At 45.5% G+C, this 16,318-nt stretch overlaps 1 protein-coding gene across 1 annotated transcript in view; it reads right to left on the bottom strand.

The window, feature by feature from the left end:
* Nucleotides 1-16,318, bottom strand: part of LOC106609819 (lysine-specific demethylase RSBN1L) — an 89,981-nt gene that overhangs the window by 57,736 nt on the left and 15,927 nt on the right. The window contains exon 3 of the mRNA XM_082964165.1: nt 10,353-11,119. Within this exon, the coding sequence (XP_082820291.1) occupies nt 10,353-11,119 (767 nt within the window). The remainder of the gene's footprint in view (nt 1-10,352; nt 11,120-16,318) is intronic.

Genomic DNA, 16,318 nt, shown 5'->3' with positions numbered 1-16,318 from the left:
ATTCATTATGATCTATTACGTAATTTGGAAAACTAGTGTCTCAGAGTAGGAGTGCTTATTCATTAAATCATAATGAATAAGAGGTTATGGACATGGATGAACCTGATCCTAGATCAGCACTTACTCTGAGATGTGTTATAAATATGAATATGGGGCAACTGGTCTATTAAAAAGGCTAAGCTCAGGTAGGCTGTGTAGAGTGTAATTGATAGATTATTGATAAACATGGGTTCAATCCAGCAGCATACCACCCTGCATCCCACTGCTGGCTTGCTTCTGAAGCTAAGCAGGGTTTCCATTTATAATGGATCCCCATTAGCTACTCTTCCTGGGGTCCAGCAAAAGTAAGGCAGTTTATACCATTTTTAAAACATTACAATACACTGTGTGCCCTCGGGCCCCTACTCCACCACATATCTACAGTACATAATCCATGTGTATGTATAGTGCGTATGTTATTGTGTGTGTGTGTGTGTGTGTGTGTGTGTGTGTGTATGTTATTGTGTGTGTGTGTGTGTGTGTGTGTGTGTGTGTGTGTGTGTGTGTGTGTGTGTGTGTGTGTGTGTGTGTGTGTGTGTGTGTGTGTGTGTGTGTGTGTGTGTGTGTGTAATTTTACTGCTTGCGTCAGTTACCTGATGTGGAATAGAGTTCCATGTACTCATGGCTCTATGTAGTACTGTGTGCCTCCCATAGTCTGTTCTGGACTTGGGGACTGTGAAGAGACCTCTTGTGGCATGTCTTGTGGGGTATGCATGGGTGTCCGAGCTGTGTGCCAGTAGTTTAGACAGACAGCTCAGTGCATTCAACATGTCAATACCTCTCATAAATACAAGTAGTGATGAAGTCAATCTGTCCTCCACTTTCAGCCAGGAGAGAAATGCATATTATTAATATTAGCTCTCTGTGTACATCCAAGGGCCAGACGTGCTGCCCTGTTCTGATCCAATTGCAATTTTCCTAAGTCCTTTTTTGTGGCACCTGACCACACGACTGAACAGTAGTCAAGGTGCCACAAAAGTAGGGCCTGTAAGACAGTGTTGTTAAGGCAGAGCATCGCCTTATAATAGACAGACCTCTCCCTATCTTAGCTACTACTGCATCAATATGTTTTGACCATGACAGTTTACAATCTAGAGTTACTCCAAGCAGTTTAGTCATCTCAACTCGCTCAATTTCCACATGACTTATTACAAGATTTAGTTGAGGTTTAGGGTTTAGTGAGTGTTTTGTTCCAAATATAATGCTTTTAGTTTTAGAAACATTTAGGGCTAACTTATTCCTTGCCACCCACTCTGAAACTAACTGCAGCTCTTTGTTGAGTGTTGCAGTGATTTCAGTCGCTGTAGTAGCTGACATGTATAGTGTTGAGTCATCCACATACATAGAAACTCTGGCTTTACTCAAAGTCAGTGGCATGCCGTTAGTAAAAATTGAAATAAAGCAAGGGGCCTAAACAGCGACCCTGGGGAATTCCTGATTCTAACTGGATTATATCCAAAAGGCTTCCATTTAAGAACACCCTCTGTGTTCTGTTAGACAAGTAACTCTTTATCCACATTATAGCAGGGGGTGTAAAGCCATAACATTTTTCCAGCAGCAGACTATGATCAATAATGTCAAAAGCTGCACTGAAGTCTAACAAGACAGCCCCCACAATCATTTTATTATCAATTTCTCTGTCATTTGTGTAAATGCTGTGCTTGTTGAGTCTCCTTCCTTATAAGCATGCTGAAATTATGTTTGTTTACTGTGAAATCGCATTGTATCTGGTCAAACACAATTTTTTCCAGACGTTTACTAAGGGTTGGTCCTGGTCAGACCCTGGATGGGAGACCAAATGCTGCTGGAAGCGGTGTTGGAGGGCCAGTAGGAGGCACCCTTTCCTCTGGTCTAAATTTTTTTTTATCCCAATGCCCCAGGGCAATGATTGGAGACATTGCCTTGTGTCGGGTGCCGTCTTTCGGATGGGACGTTAAACAGGTGTCCTGACTCTCTGTGGTCACTAAAGTTCCCATGGCACTTATCATAAGAGTAGGGGTGTTAACCCTGGTGTCCTGACTCTCTGTGGTCTCTATAGATCCATGGTACTTATCATAAGAGTAGGGGTGTTAACCCTGGTGTCCTGACTCTCTGTGGTCTCTATAGATCCATGGTACTTATCATAAGAGTAGGGGTGTTAACCCTGGTGTCCTGGCTAAATTCACAATCTGGCCTTCATACCATCATGACCACCTAATCTTCCCCAGCTTACAATTGGCTCATTCATGCCCCCTCCTCTCCCCTGTAACTTTTCCCCAGGTCGTTGCTGTAAATTAGAATGTGTTCAGTCAACTTACCTGGTAAAACAACAAAAACAACAGAGCCTGACCAATCACAGTGATTTACCTCATGACCTAAGGGTGTATATCCTCAAGAGACTAAACAGTCTTCCTCTCTGCCTTCTCATCCATGTATATCCTCAAGAGACTAAACAGTCTTCCTCTCTGCCTTCTCATCCATGTATATCCTCAAGAGACTAAACGGTCTTCCTCTCTGCCTTCTCATCCATGTATATCCTCAAGAGACTAAACAGTCTTCCTCTCTGCCTTCTCATCCATGTATATCCTCAAGAGACTAAACAGTCTTCCTCTCTGCCTTCTCATCCATGTATATCCTCAAGAGACTAAACAGTCTTCCTCTCTGCCTTCTCATCCATGTATATCCTCAAGAGACTAAACAGTCTTCCTCTCTGCCTTCTCATCCATGTATATCCTCAAGAGACTAAACAGTCTTCCTCTCTGCCTTCTCATCCATGTATATCCTCAAGAGACTAAACAGTCTTCCTCTCTGCCTTCTCATCCATGTATATCCTCAAGAGACTAAACAGTCTTCCTCTCTGCCTTCTCATCCAGCTGCACTTCAGCAAGACAACGGGAATAACAAACCATTTTTCCTTCTGTTCCTATAGTCATTACCCAGGTTGTCTCCTGGATAGCCACCACACACAGTATTGTAAATTACACTGCTAACATTGACATATACACTGTGGGCCTACCAATGTGTGAAACAGTATACACCAGAAATGTAGGGTCTTCATTAATATTCTAGAGTGGCCTCCTCTCCTCGTCTCCTTTCCTTCCTTCAGGAATGATCTGACAGAACCTGAACCTACGGAGGTTTCTGGTGTGGGTGGGGAGCTACCAGTACCACACACAGTACATACATTATCCTGTATGCATAGTATACCTGCTACCTCAGACCGTGTGAAATATCACACCAGAAATGTAGGCTCTTCATTGGCCCCTTTTCTATGATTTTACTTTAAAAAGAGCGATGCTTCCATTGGCCTCTCGTTTAGTCCCATCCCTCGCTTTATTTGATTTGACCTCCTCCCTTGTTCTGTTCCCTCCGTTATCAGGGCTGTGTGTGTGTGTGTGTGTGTGTGTGTGTGTGTGTGTGTGTGTGTGTGTGTGTGTGTGTGTGTGGCAGCCCTGGCTACAAGATAATCTCTTTGTGGAGACACTCCTGCGTGTGGAAATGGAAGCAAACAGCTGTTCCTCACAGAGAAGATATCCTCCACCCTTCCTCCTGCTCCCCCTTCCTCCTCCTCACTCGTTCTGTGGTATACTGTCTGATATACCATGGCTTTCAGCCAATCAGTATTCAGGGCTCAAACCAGCCAGTTTATAACGGTGAATAGATAATGATTCAGTTGGCCTGCCTGCAGCCCTGCACTTCAGACACGCAGTTCCCTGTGGAGACAGGCGTGCACACACACACACACATGCTTACAGACCAACACGCTCACACGTAAATACACATACACGCTCCAACAGGGCCATGCGTGGCTTACTAATGCCCTCATCACATCTCTTCCTTCTCTGAGATGGTTCACATCATTAGTGTGTGTAAGGCAGGTACAATTACATGGCCCGACACACACACACACACACACACCACACAATGAATAATCCAGCGCACGGCGCACGCTGCATCTGTTTGAAGGACGAGAGGAATATTGCTGGCGAGGCTGTTTTACTGAGGTCATGTTTCTATTGATGACGATGCCTGTGTGACTGAGTGAGAGAGTGACTGACTGACTGCTGGAGAATGGAGAGTGTGAGACAGCAGGCAGGTAGTTAGTTAGCGTAGCATGTCTGTGTAATCTTGACTGCGGGGTAAATTTGACAGGAACCGGTTGTATAAAACATCTTAGTGTTCCCCATAATTTCCCCTTACCTAAGGGAATTTAAGGCTGTTGCATATAGCGCTGCAAACATTTCATTAGTTAAGGGCATCATTTAAGGGTTTTATGGCAGTTTGAAGGCATGTATGGCAGAAACGAGTCTCGGTTACCATGGTGATGACCGATCACATTCATTTTGGAAGATCCCAAATAGAACTTCTAATATCCAAGACAGGAGATAACAAAAAATTTCACAAGACAACATTTTCCTTTAGTTCGTTTTTTCTCAACTTGTTTCAATTACTTTCTAACATGTCAAGCTAACTTACAGAGGAGTTAGCTAGCTAACCAGCAAGCTTTGTGGCCATGGATTGTGCACCTTCCATTGTTTAGCTAAGTAGCTAGCTAGCTGGTGGATGTTTTCCTTTTGAAACCAGGGCAGGGGAAAGCAACATTCACCTCCACATATGCTGCGTTCATTAACCTGTTGGGGATAGGGGGCAGTATTTGCACGGCCGGATAAAAAAACGTACCCGATTTAATCTGGTTACTACTCCTGCCCAGTAACTAGAATATGCATATAATTTTGATTTGGATAGAAAACACCCTCAAGTTTCTAAAACTGTTTGAATGGTGTCTGTGAGTATAACAGAACTCATTTGGCAGGCCAAAACCTGAGAAGATTCCAAACAGGAAGCGCCCTCTCTGACCATTTCTTGGCCTTCTTTGTCATCTCTATCCAAAACAAAGGATCTCTGCTGTAACGTGACATTTTCTAACGCTCCCATAGGCTCTCAGAAGGCGCCAGAACGTTGAATGATGACTTTGCAGGCCATGGCTGAAAAACAGTAGCGCATTTGGTAAGTGGTCGATCTGAGAACAATGAGACAGGCGCACACGCGTGCACGAGACGACTCCATTTTCAGTCTTTGAACGAAAACAACGACTCCCGGTCGGAATATTATCGCTTTTTTACGAGACAAATCGCATAAAAATTGATTTTAAACAGCGTTTGACATGCTTCGAAGTACGGTAATGGAATATTTTGAATTTTTTTGTCACGAAACGCGCCGGGCGCGTCACACTTCTTTAACCTTCGGATAGTGTCTTGAACGCACGAACAAAACGCCACTATTTGGATATACCTATGGATTATTTGGAACCAAAACAACATTGGGTGTTGAAGTAGAAGTCCTGGGAGTGCATTCTGACGAAGAACAGCAAAGGTAATCCAATTTTTCTTATAGTAAATCTGAGTTTGGTGAGTGCCAAACTTGGTGGGTGTCAAAATAGCTAGCCATGATGGCCGGGCTATCTACTCAGAATATTGCAAAATGTGCTTTCACCGAAAAGCAGCTTTAAAAATCGGACACCGCGATTGCATAAAGGAGTTCTGTATCTATAATTCTTAAAATAATTGTTATGTTTTTTGTGAACGTTTATCATGAGTAATTTAGTAAATTCACCGGAAGTTTTCGGTGGGTATGCTAGCTCTGAACGTCACATGCTAATGTAAAAAGTTGTTTTATATAAATATGAACTTGATTGAACAAAACATGCATGTAATTGTATAACATAATGTCCTAGGAGTGTCATTTGATGAAGATCAAAGGTTAGTGCTGCATTTAGCTGTGGTTTTGGTTTTTGTGACATTATATGCTAGCTTGAAAAATGGGTGTCTGATTATTTCTGGCTGGGTACTCTCCTGACATAATCTAATGTTTTGCTTTCGTTGTAAAGCCTTTTTGAAATCGGACAATGTGGTTAGATAAAGGAGAGTCTTGTCTTTAAAATGGTGTGAAATAGTCATATGTTTGAAAAATGGAAGTTTTGGGATTTTTGAGGAGTTTGTAATTCGCGCCACGCTCTATCATTGGATATTGGCGAGGCGTTCCGCTAGCGGCACATCTAGATGTAAGAGTTAAGGGGGAAAATAACTTCAAGATGTTTTATGCAACCGCGGCAGGTAGCCTAGTGGTTAGAGCGTTGGACTAGTAACCGAAAGGTTGCAAGATCGAATCCCCGAGCTGACAAGGTACAAATCTGTCATTCTGCCCCTGAACAAGGCAGTTAACCTACTGTTCCTAGACCGTCATTGAAAATAAAAACTTGTTCTTAACTGACTTGCCTAGTTAAATAAAGGTTAAATAAAAATAAATAAAAAACGGGCCCAAGTCCTCGGTGAAGCTCTCTTTAACCGATTAGGCCATATTGTTTCTGGCACATCAGATGCTGCAGAACAATCATTATGAGGACTGGGAGGGGAGACCAGGGTCTGTCAGTGGTGGCTGGGGGACGGTTGTCCTAACCAACTCATGGACACTAGGGCGGCTGGGGGACGGTTGTCCTAACCAACTCATGGACACTAGGGCGGCTGGGGGACGGTTGTCCTAACCAACTCATGGACACTAGGGCGGCTGGGGGACGGTTGTCCTAACCAACTCATGGACACTAGGGCGGCTGGGGGACGGTTGTCCTAACCAACTCATGGACACTAGGGCGGCTGGGTGACGGTTGTCCTAACCAACTCATGGACACTAGGGTGGCTGGGTGACGGTTGTCCTAACCAACTCATGGACACTAGGGAGGCTGGGGGACGGTTGTCCTAACCAACTCATGGACACTAGGGCGGCTGGGGGACGGTTGTCCTAACCAACTCATGGACACTAGGGCGGCTGGGGGACGGTTGTCCTAACCAACTCATGGACACTAGGGTGGCTGGGGGACGGTTGTCCTAACCAACTCATGGATACTAGGGCGGCTGGGGGACGGTTGTCCTAACCAACTCATGGACACTAGGGCGGCTGGGGGACGGTTGTCCTAACCAACTCATGGACACTAGGGTGGCTGGGGGACGGTTGTCCTAACCAACTCATGGACACTAGGGTGGCTGGGGGACGGTTGTCCTAACCAACTCATGGATACTAGGGTGGCTGGGGAATGGTTGTCATAACTTCCAAAATACCAGCCAAGCTCTGTTCCTTAACGAAGCTGAAGGGAGGATGATCTCAATATACAACTAGACCCAGTGTTCAGTGTTCCCCCTCTGCTGCCAAGCTTTAGATTAAATTACAATTAGTGTATTACATCATAGGGTTCTAAATGTCAAGAGAACGTAGCGATATTTCCAAGTTCTAGAATCAGCCCTTTATTCCGTGTTAAAGAACATTCCGAGAGAAAGACAGAGGCCTGGGAAAAGACTAGCATTTGATTAGAACTAATTTTACCTTGGCAGCATCCCAAATGGCACCCTATTCCCTATATTAGAGCTCTGGTCAAAAGTAGTGCAATAAATAGGGAATAGGGTGCCAATTGGGACAAAGCCCTGGAAAGCCTCTATTCAAGGGCTCCATATTGGATTTGAGTAGAAGCAGGGTGAAAAATGATCTGATGGTTGCCAGCCGCGCTCAGGGAGAGGATATCCCTGATAACAGCACAGCCTGGGCTTTGGAAGGAGCTCTGTGTACCACAGCACTTCAAAATCATTCAAACAGAACAAAACCCTTCAAACAGGACTAGAGGCTTGAGCTTACAGCCTGCTCAATAGTAAGAGATATCCCTAAAATATTCACAAGTGGATTTCATTTCATTTCACACGATCCCTATTATTTCTTTAGCCTGTAGTTGTGTAAAACCAAGGCTGTGTTATGATGATACAGTCTACTCCAGATATACAGCACCAGTCAAATGTTTGGACACACCTACTCATTCAAGGGCTTTCTTGCCAAGAGTGTGCAAAGCTGTCATCAAGGCAAAGGGTGGCTACCTTGAAGGATCTCAAATATATTTTGATTTGTTTAACACTTTTTTGGTTACTATATGATTACATATGTGTTATTTCATAGATTTGATGTCTCCACTATTGTTCTACAATGTATAAAATAATAAAAATAAAATAAAGATCTTGGAATGAGTAGGTTATGTCCAAACTTATGACTGGTAATGTATTCAACGGTTTAGGATTGTTGCTTGTATTCATTCAGCTATATCTATCTCTAGATAGAATTCCACATAAGCTTTGTACTGTTTTTCTTCAACCAAGTAGTGTGTGATTACTGATGAACACATATTCATCCAGGCTTTATTTTCTCCTTTACATCAACAACCTGGGGAATAGTTACAGGGGGAAGAATGAGCCAATTGGAAACTGGGGATGATTAGGTGGCCATGATGGTATGAAGGTAGTACCATGGGATCTATAGAGACCACAGAGAGCCAGGACACCAGGGTTAACATCCCTACTCTTATGATAAGTACCATGGGATCTATAGAGACCACAGAGAGCCAGGACACCAGGGTTAACATCCCTACTCTTATGATAAGTACCATGGATCTATAGAGACCACAGAGAGCCAGGACACCAGGGTTAACACCCCTACTCTTATGATAAGTACCATGGGATCTATAGAGACCACAGAGAGCCAGGACACCAGGGTTAACACCCCTACTCTTATGATAAGTACCATGGGATCTATAGAGACCACAGAGAGCCAGGACACCAGGGTTAACATCCCTACTCTTATGATAAGTACCATGGGATCTATAGAGACCACAGAGAGCCAGGACACCAGGGTTAACATCCCTACTCTTATGATAAGTACCATGGGATCTATAGAGACCACAGAGAGCCAGGACACCAGGGTTAACATCCCTACTCTTATGATAAGTACCATGGATCTATAGAGACCACAGAGAGCCAGGACACCAGGGTTAACACCCCTACTCTTATGATAAGTACCATGGGATCTATAGAGACCACAGAGAGTCAGGACACCAGGGTTAACACCCCTACTCTTATGATAAGTACCATGGATCTATAGAGACCACAGAGAGTCAGGACACCAGGGTTAACACCCCTACTCTTATGATAAGTACCATGGGATCTATAGAGACCACAGAGAGTCAGGACACCAGGGTTAACACCCCTACTCTTATGATAAGTGCCATGGGAACTTTAGTGACCACAGAGAGTCAGGACACCAGGGTTAACATCCCTACTCTTATGATAAGTACCATGGATCTATAGAGACCACAGAGAGCCAGGACACCAGGGTTAACACCCCTACTCTTATGATAAGTACCATGGGATCTATAGAGACCACAGAGAGTCAGGACACCAGGGTTAACACCCCTACTCTTATGATAAGTGCCATGGGAACTTTAGTGACCACAGAGAGTCAGGACACCAGGGTTAACATCCCTACTCTTATGATAAGTACCATGGATCTATAGAGACCACAGAGAGCCAGGACACCAGGGTTAACACCCCTACTCTTATGATAAGTACCATGGGATCTATAGAGACCACAGAGAGTCAGGACACCAGGGTTAACACCCCTACTCTTATGATAAGTACCATGGATCTATAGAGACCACAGAGAGTCAGGACACCAGGGTTAACACCCCTACTCTTATGATAAGTACCATGGGATCTATAGTGACCACAGAGAGTCAGGACACCAGGGTTAACATCCCTACTCTTATGATAAGTACCATGGATCTATAGAGACCACAGAGAGTCAGGACACCAGGGTTAACATCCCTACTCTTATGATAAGTACCATGGGATCTATAGAGACCACAGAGAGTCAGGACACCAGGGTTAACACCCCTACTCTTATGATAAGTACCATGGGATCTATAGTGACCACAGAGAGCCAGGACACCAGGGTTAACACCCCTACTCTTATGATAAGTACCATGGGATCTATAGTGACCACAGAGAGTCAGGACACCAGGGTTAACATCCCTACTCTTATGATAAGTGTTATGGGATCTATAGTGACCACAGAGAGTCAGGACACCAGGGTTAACACCCCTACTCTTATGATAAGTACCATGGGATCTATAGAGACCACAGAGAGTCAGGACACCTGTTTAACGTCCCATCTGAAAGACGGCACCCTGTGATTGTCACTGCCCTGGGGAATTGGGATATTTTTATTCTTTAGACCAGAGGAGAGAGTTCCTCCTACTGGCCCTCCAACACCACTTCCAGCATCTGGTCTCCCATCCACAGACCGACCAGGACCGACCCTGCTTAGCTTCAGTGGCAAGCCAGCAGTGGGATGAAGGGTGGTATGGTTCAATTACAATATAATTACAATATAGTAACACATTGAGCATCAAATACTGTAAGAAATACAGCAGCCAGCACTAAAACAAACCAACCAAACAGCATCCTCACCTGATTGTGGAAGTTGAGCATAGTGGTGGTCTCTATATCCTTCTTCCCCAGGATCTCCATCTTGACCGGCGACGAGGGGAACTTCCAGGAGAAGTAGTCCAGGAAGTCTGGCAGGTAGGAGGCCGCCCCGTGGATGATGCCCATGACGTAATGAGCTGCCTGGGATGACGCGTCCTCACTGAAGGCTAGGGTAACAAACTCCTGGGCGAACTGCTGCATCTCTGCTGGAGACAGGGCCGAGAGCTCGCTGCAGTAGGCGTGTGCCACCAGGGCTCCACCGTTGGGTTGTTCCTCTACGTGGATGAAGCGGGCGAACTCCAGGTTCTCAAAGCCAGGCTGGGGGCACCGTGGCTGGGGGATCTGGAGAGGGGAGGTCATGGGGGAAGCTGGGTCCCAACTGCTAATGCTACTGCTACTGCTATTGCTGCTGCTCCATAGGGGCTTGGAGAGGGACAGAGTTGGAGAGGGGCTGTAGCAGTTCTCCTGTTTGATGGATGAGGTGGTGGAGGTGTGGTGGTGGTGGACGGGGAGCGGGGGTTTGAACTCTGTGTGGCCGTGGTGTTGGTGGTGGTGGTGTTGTTTGGAGGCCAGGCCTGCGTGGAGCTCAGAGAGGAGACCAGCACACACGGTCTGGCTGGACCTGCTGTACATCTTGGTCCGTTTCCACTTCTCCTTCTCTCTCTCACTCTCTTTGTGTTTCTTCTTCTTTTTCTTCTTCACCTTTTTAATCTGGAGCTCCTCTGAGTTTATTTTGGGTTTCTGCTTGTCTAGAGAGAGAGAGAAGGGGAAAAACAGTGTTAATAAAAGAGCTGTGAAGACCTGCATGCAGATCCACTACTACCCAGAGCACGCCTGGAATCTAGAGAGAGATCCACTACTACCCAGAGCACGCCTGGAATCTAGAGAGAGATCCACTACTACCCAGAGCACGCCTGGAATCTAGAGAGAGATCCACTACTACCCAGAGCACGCCTGGAATCTAGAGAGAGATCCACTACTACCCAGAGCACGCCTGGAATCTAGAGAGAGATCCACTACTACCCAGAGCGCGCCTGGAATCTAGAGAGAGATCCACTACTACCCAGAGCGCGCCTGGAATCTAGAGAGAGATCCACTACTACCCAGAGCACGCCTGGAATCTAGAGAGAGATCCACTACTACCCAGAGCACGCCTGGAATCTAGAGAGAGATCCACTACTACCCAGAGCACACCTGGAATCTAGAGAGAGAGATCCACTACTACCCAGAGCACGCCTGGAATCTAGAGAGAGAGATCCACTACTACCCAGAGCACGCCTGGAATCTAGAGAGAGAGATCCACTACTACCCAGAGCACGCCTGGAATCTAGAGAGAGAGATCCACTACTACCCAGAGCACGCCTGGAATCTAGAGAGAGAGATCCACTACTACCCAGAGCACGTCTGGAATCTAGAGAATGAATGAGCAGAGGAGAGGAGAGGAGGAAGAGAGGAGGCTCTGGTTGAGGTGTTACTGTAGCTCTAAACCCAGAGGAACAACTACTGCCATCAATCCATGAAGAGCTTCATTAGCCCTGTATTATTACCATGGTCCCAGCTATAGGCCTAGGTGCTTCAGCCAACTCCTCTGACTACTGACATGTGGCATGATTATATTACCACTCAAAAGGAGCAAAACAATTGGGCTTACAATTAGACAGAGGACAACTCTGAGGAATTATTCATTACAGTAACCAGAGAGCTTGGACACTGCTGTTAGAAAACTGCTGTTAGAAAACTGCTGAGACTGCGAGAACTGCGGATTCAGTGGAGTGATCAGTTCAGTGTGTATTATTTTGGTTTGGCAGTCCAGGGTGTGGAACGGGGGAGCGCCGTAGCGGTCCAGGGTGTGGAACGGGGGAGCGCCGTAGCGGTCCAGGGTGTGGAACGGGGGAGCGCCGTAGCGGTCCAGGGTGTCGAACGGGGGAGTGCCGTAGCGGTCCAGGGTGTGGAACGGGGGAGCGCCGTAGCGGTCCAGGGTGTCGAACGGGGGAGCGCCGTAGCGGTCCAGGGGGTGTCGAACGGGGGAGCGCCGTAGCGGTCCAGGGGGCGTCGAACGGGGGAGCGCCGTAGCGGTCCAGGGGGTGTCGAACGGGGGAGCGCCGTAGCGGTCCAGGGGGCGTCGAACGGGGGAGCGCCGTAGCGGTCCAGGGGGCGTCGAACGGGGGAGCGCCGTAGCGGTCCAGGGGGTGGAACTGGGGAGAGCAGTAGCAGTATACATCCCAAATGGCACCATAATCCCTGTTTAGTGCACTACTTTTGACCATGGCCCATAGGGCCAGATTGTGCCATTTGGGACACAGCACAATTCAGGAGGCAGAGCTACTGTAGGTGGGGCCGTTTGGCATCTCATCAGAACCAGAGAACTGTGTAATATTTTCAGATCACCTGCCAAATGACCCGTTGTTACCTGCCTGCTGCTACCTGTGGGAAGCAGCTCTTTAAGAGCAGACAAAATAACAGCCTGACATGTGATCTCCATGCTCTGCTGTCTTCAGTCTATGTACAGGACTAAACAGCTCTACCCCCAAGCCTGAACACTCCTGAACATATAATCAAAAGGCTACCCAGACTATTTGCATTGCCCCTCCCCCCCTCTTTTACACTGCTGCTACTCTGTTATTATCTATGCATAGTCACTTTAATAACTCTACCTACATGTACATATTACCTTGACTAACCGGTGCCCTGCACATTGACTCTGTACCATAACACCCTGTATATAACCCCACTATTGTTACTGCTTTTCTTTAATTATTTGTTACTTATATTTATTTCTTTAGGTTCGATTTGATTGGGAGTCCCATAGACCGGCGCACAGTTGGCCCAGCGTGGTCTGGGTTCGGCCGGTGTAGGCCTCATTGTAGATAAGAATTTGTTCTTAACTGACTTTCCTAGTTAAATAAAAGGTTAAATAAAATTAAAAAAAATACCTTAATATTTTATATTTAAATAATTAGTAGCTGCTTTTCAGAAATTACATCAAGGTTATGACTGGAAAAAGAACAAAATAATAAAACACTGTATTAGAGTGAAGATGTTACCGGCTGTCATTTAGCAAACTAATAATAACACATAACCCATTTACAGAAGGAAGGAAGTATTGATGCATTTTGGAAAGTCCACACACCACAACTTGTGATGGTAAAAAAAGGTTTTTATATCGATAGTTGCATATTGTGATATGGACGACATTATATAGACTCAAAGTATCGATTTGTAAAAAATAAGAAAAACTGATATTTTTCATCCTATAGCTTGTTCTCCTTTTTAAATAGTGAGTCAACATGTTTTCAGCACTTATTTCCATGACTGATGACTCATTTTCTCATCTCTCTACAGCAGACATATTGTGAGCAATATGTTTGGAACATTAAACCGCAATACATACAGAATCGTGAATGTCCCAATGCATACACTTTAAATAATGTCACTTTAATGTTTACATATCTTACATTACTCATATCATATGTATATAGTGTATTTTCTACCATCTGTTGCACTTTGCCTATGCCGCTCAGCCATCGCTCATTCATATATGTACATATTCTCATTCACCCCTTTTAGATGTGTGTATTAGGTAGATGTTGGAGAACTGTTAGATATTACTGCACAATGAGTTCGCTACACTCGCATTAACATCTGCTAACCATGTGCGTGCATGTAGCCATTCACATCTGCTAACCATGTGCGTGCATGTAGCCATTCACATCTGCTAACCATGTGCGTGCATGTAGCCATTCACATCTGCTAACCATGTGCGTGCATGTAGCCATTCACATCTGCTAACCATGTGCGTGCATGTAGCCATTCACATCTGCTAACCATGTGCATGCATGTAGCCATTCACATCTGCTAACCATGTGCATGCATGTAGCCATTCACATCTGCTAACCATGTGCATGCATGTAGCCATTCACATCTGCTAACCATGTGCATGCATGTAGCCATTAACATCTGCTAACCATGTGTATGCATGTAGCCATTAACATCTGCTAACCATGTGTATGCATGTAGCCATTAACATCTGCTAACCATGTGTATGCATGTAGCCATTAACATCTGCTAACCATGTGTATGCATGTAGCCATTAACATCTGCTAACCATGTGTATGCATGTAGCCATTAACATCTGCTAACCATGTGTATGTATGTAGCCATTAACATCTGCTAACCATGTGTGTGTATGTAGCCATTAACATCTGCTAACCATGTGTGTGTATGTAGCCATTAACATCTGCTAACCATGTGTGTGTATGTAGCCATTAACATCTGCTAACCATGTGTATGTAGCCATTAACATCTGCTAACCATGTGCATGTAGCCATTAACATCTGCTAACCATGTGCATGTAGCCATTAACATCTGCTAACCATGTGCATGTAGCCATTAACATCTGCTAACCATGTGCATGTAGCCATTAACATCTGCTAACCATGTGTATGTGACAAATACAATTATTTGAGTATATCGGCACCTCAGTATCGCGATTATATAGTATAGTGAGGTCACTGGCAATTCAGCCCTATTCAGAACCTCAATATTGAGTCACATTTGAATATATATATTTTTTAAGTGAAAATGTGCTGGTTGTGTGTGGACTGACTCTCCCCTACACACATCAACAAAACCACCCAGCCATAAGATCCAGCCAGACTGCCCTTCACAGTAGACAGACAGCTAAAGGCCTGCGGTTGGTTGTCTGATCCGTCACAACCACCCTGCCACGCCCAAACACATTTCAAAGCCCCCCGTCTCCCACTCCTCTATGACATAATAATAGTACAACAACCACCCTGCCACGCCCAAACACATTTCAAAGCCCCCTGTCTCCCACTCCTCTATGACATAATAATAGTACAACAACCACCCTGCCACGCCCAAACACATTTCAAAGCCCCCTGTCTCCCACTCCTCTATGACATAATAATAGTACAACAACCACCCTGCCACGCCCAAACACATTTCAAAGCCCCCCGTCTCCCACTCCTCTATGACATAATAATAGTACAACAACCACCCTGCCACGCCCAAACACATTTCAAAGCCCCCTGTCTCCCACTCCTCTATGACATAATAATAGTACAACAACCACCCTGCCACGCCCAAACACATTTCAAAGCCCCCCGTCTCCCACTCCTCTATGACATAATGGTACAACAACCACCCTGCCACGCCCAAACACATTTCAAAGCCCCCTGTCTCCCACTCCTCTATGACATAATAATAGTACAACCACCCTGCCACGCCCAAACACATTTCAAAGCCCCCTGTCTCCCACTCCTCTATGACATAATAATACAACAACCACCCTGCCACGCCCAAACACATTTCAAAGCCCCGTCTCCCACTCCTCTATGACATAATAATAGTACAACCACCCTGCCACGCCCAAACACATTTCAAAGCCCCCTGTCTCCCACTCCTCTATGACATAATAATAGTACAACCACCCTGCCACGCCCAAACACATTTCAAAGCCCCCTGTCTCCCACTCCTCTATGACATAATGGTACAACAACCACCCTGCCACACCCAAACACATTTCAAAGCCCCGTCTCCCACTCCTCTATGACATAATGGTACAACAACCACCCTGCCACGCCCAAACACATTTCAAAGCCCCCTGTCTCCCACTCCTCTATGACATAATAATACAACAACCACCCTGCCACGCCCAAACACATTTCAAAGCCCCCTGTCTCCCACTCCTCTATGACATAATGGTACAACAACGGTGTGATGATATGTAGATATACAGGTAACTGCCAAAATAAAGGAAACCAACATTGTATGTCAATAGGGCATTGTGCCACCACAAGCCGCCAGAACAGCTTCACTGTGCCTTGGCATAGATTCTACAAGTGTCTGGAACCAAACATTCCATCATTGGCTGTTTTGTTGATGGAAAACGGTGTCTCAGCCACTGCTTCAGAATCTTCCGTAAG

This window comes from Salmo salar, chromosome 17, assembly GCF_965601325.2.
Source record: "Salmo salar chromosome 17, fSalSal1, whole genome shotgun sequence".
In the NCBI taxonomy this organism is placed as follows: domain Eukaryota; kingdom Metazoa; phylum Chordata; class Actinopteri; order Salmoniformes; family Salmonidae; genus Salmo; species Salmo salar.
This window is presented reverse-complemented; position numbering and strand designations above follow the sequence as displayed.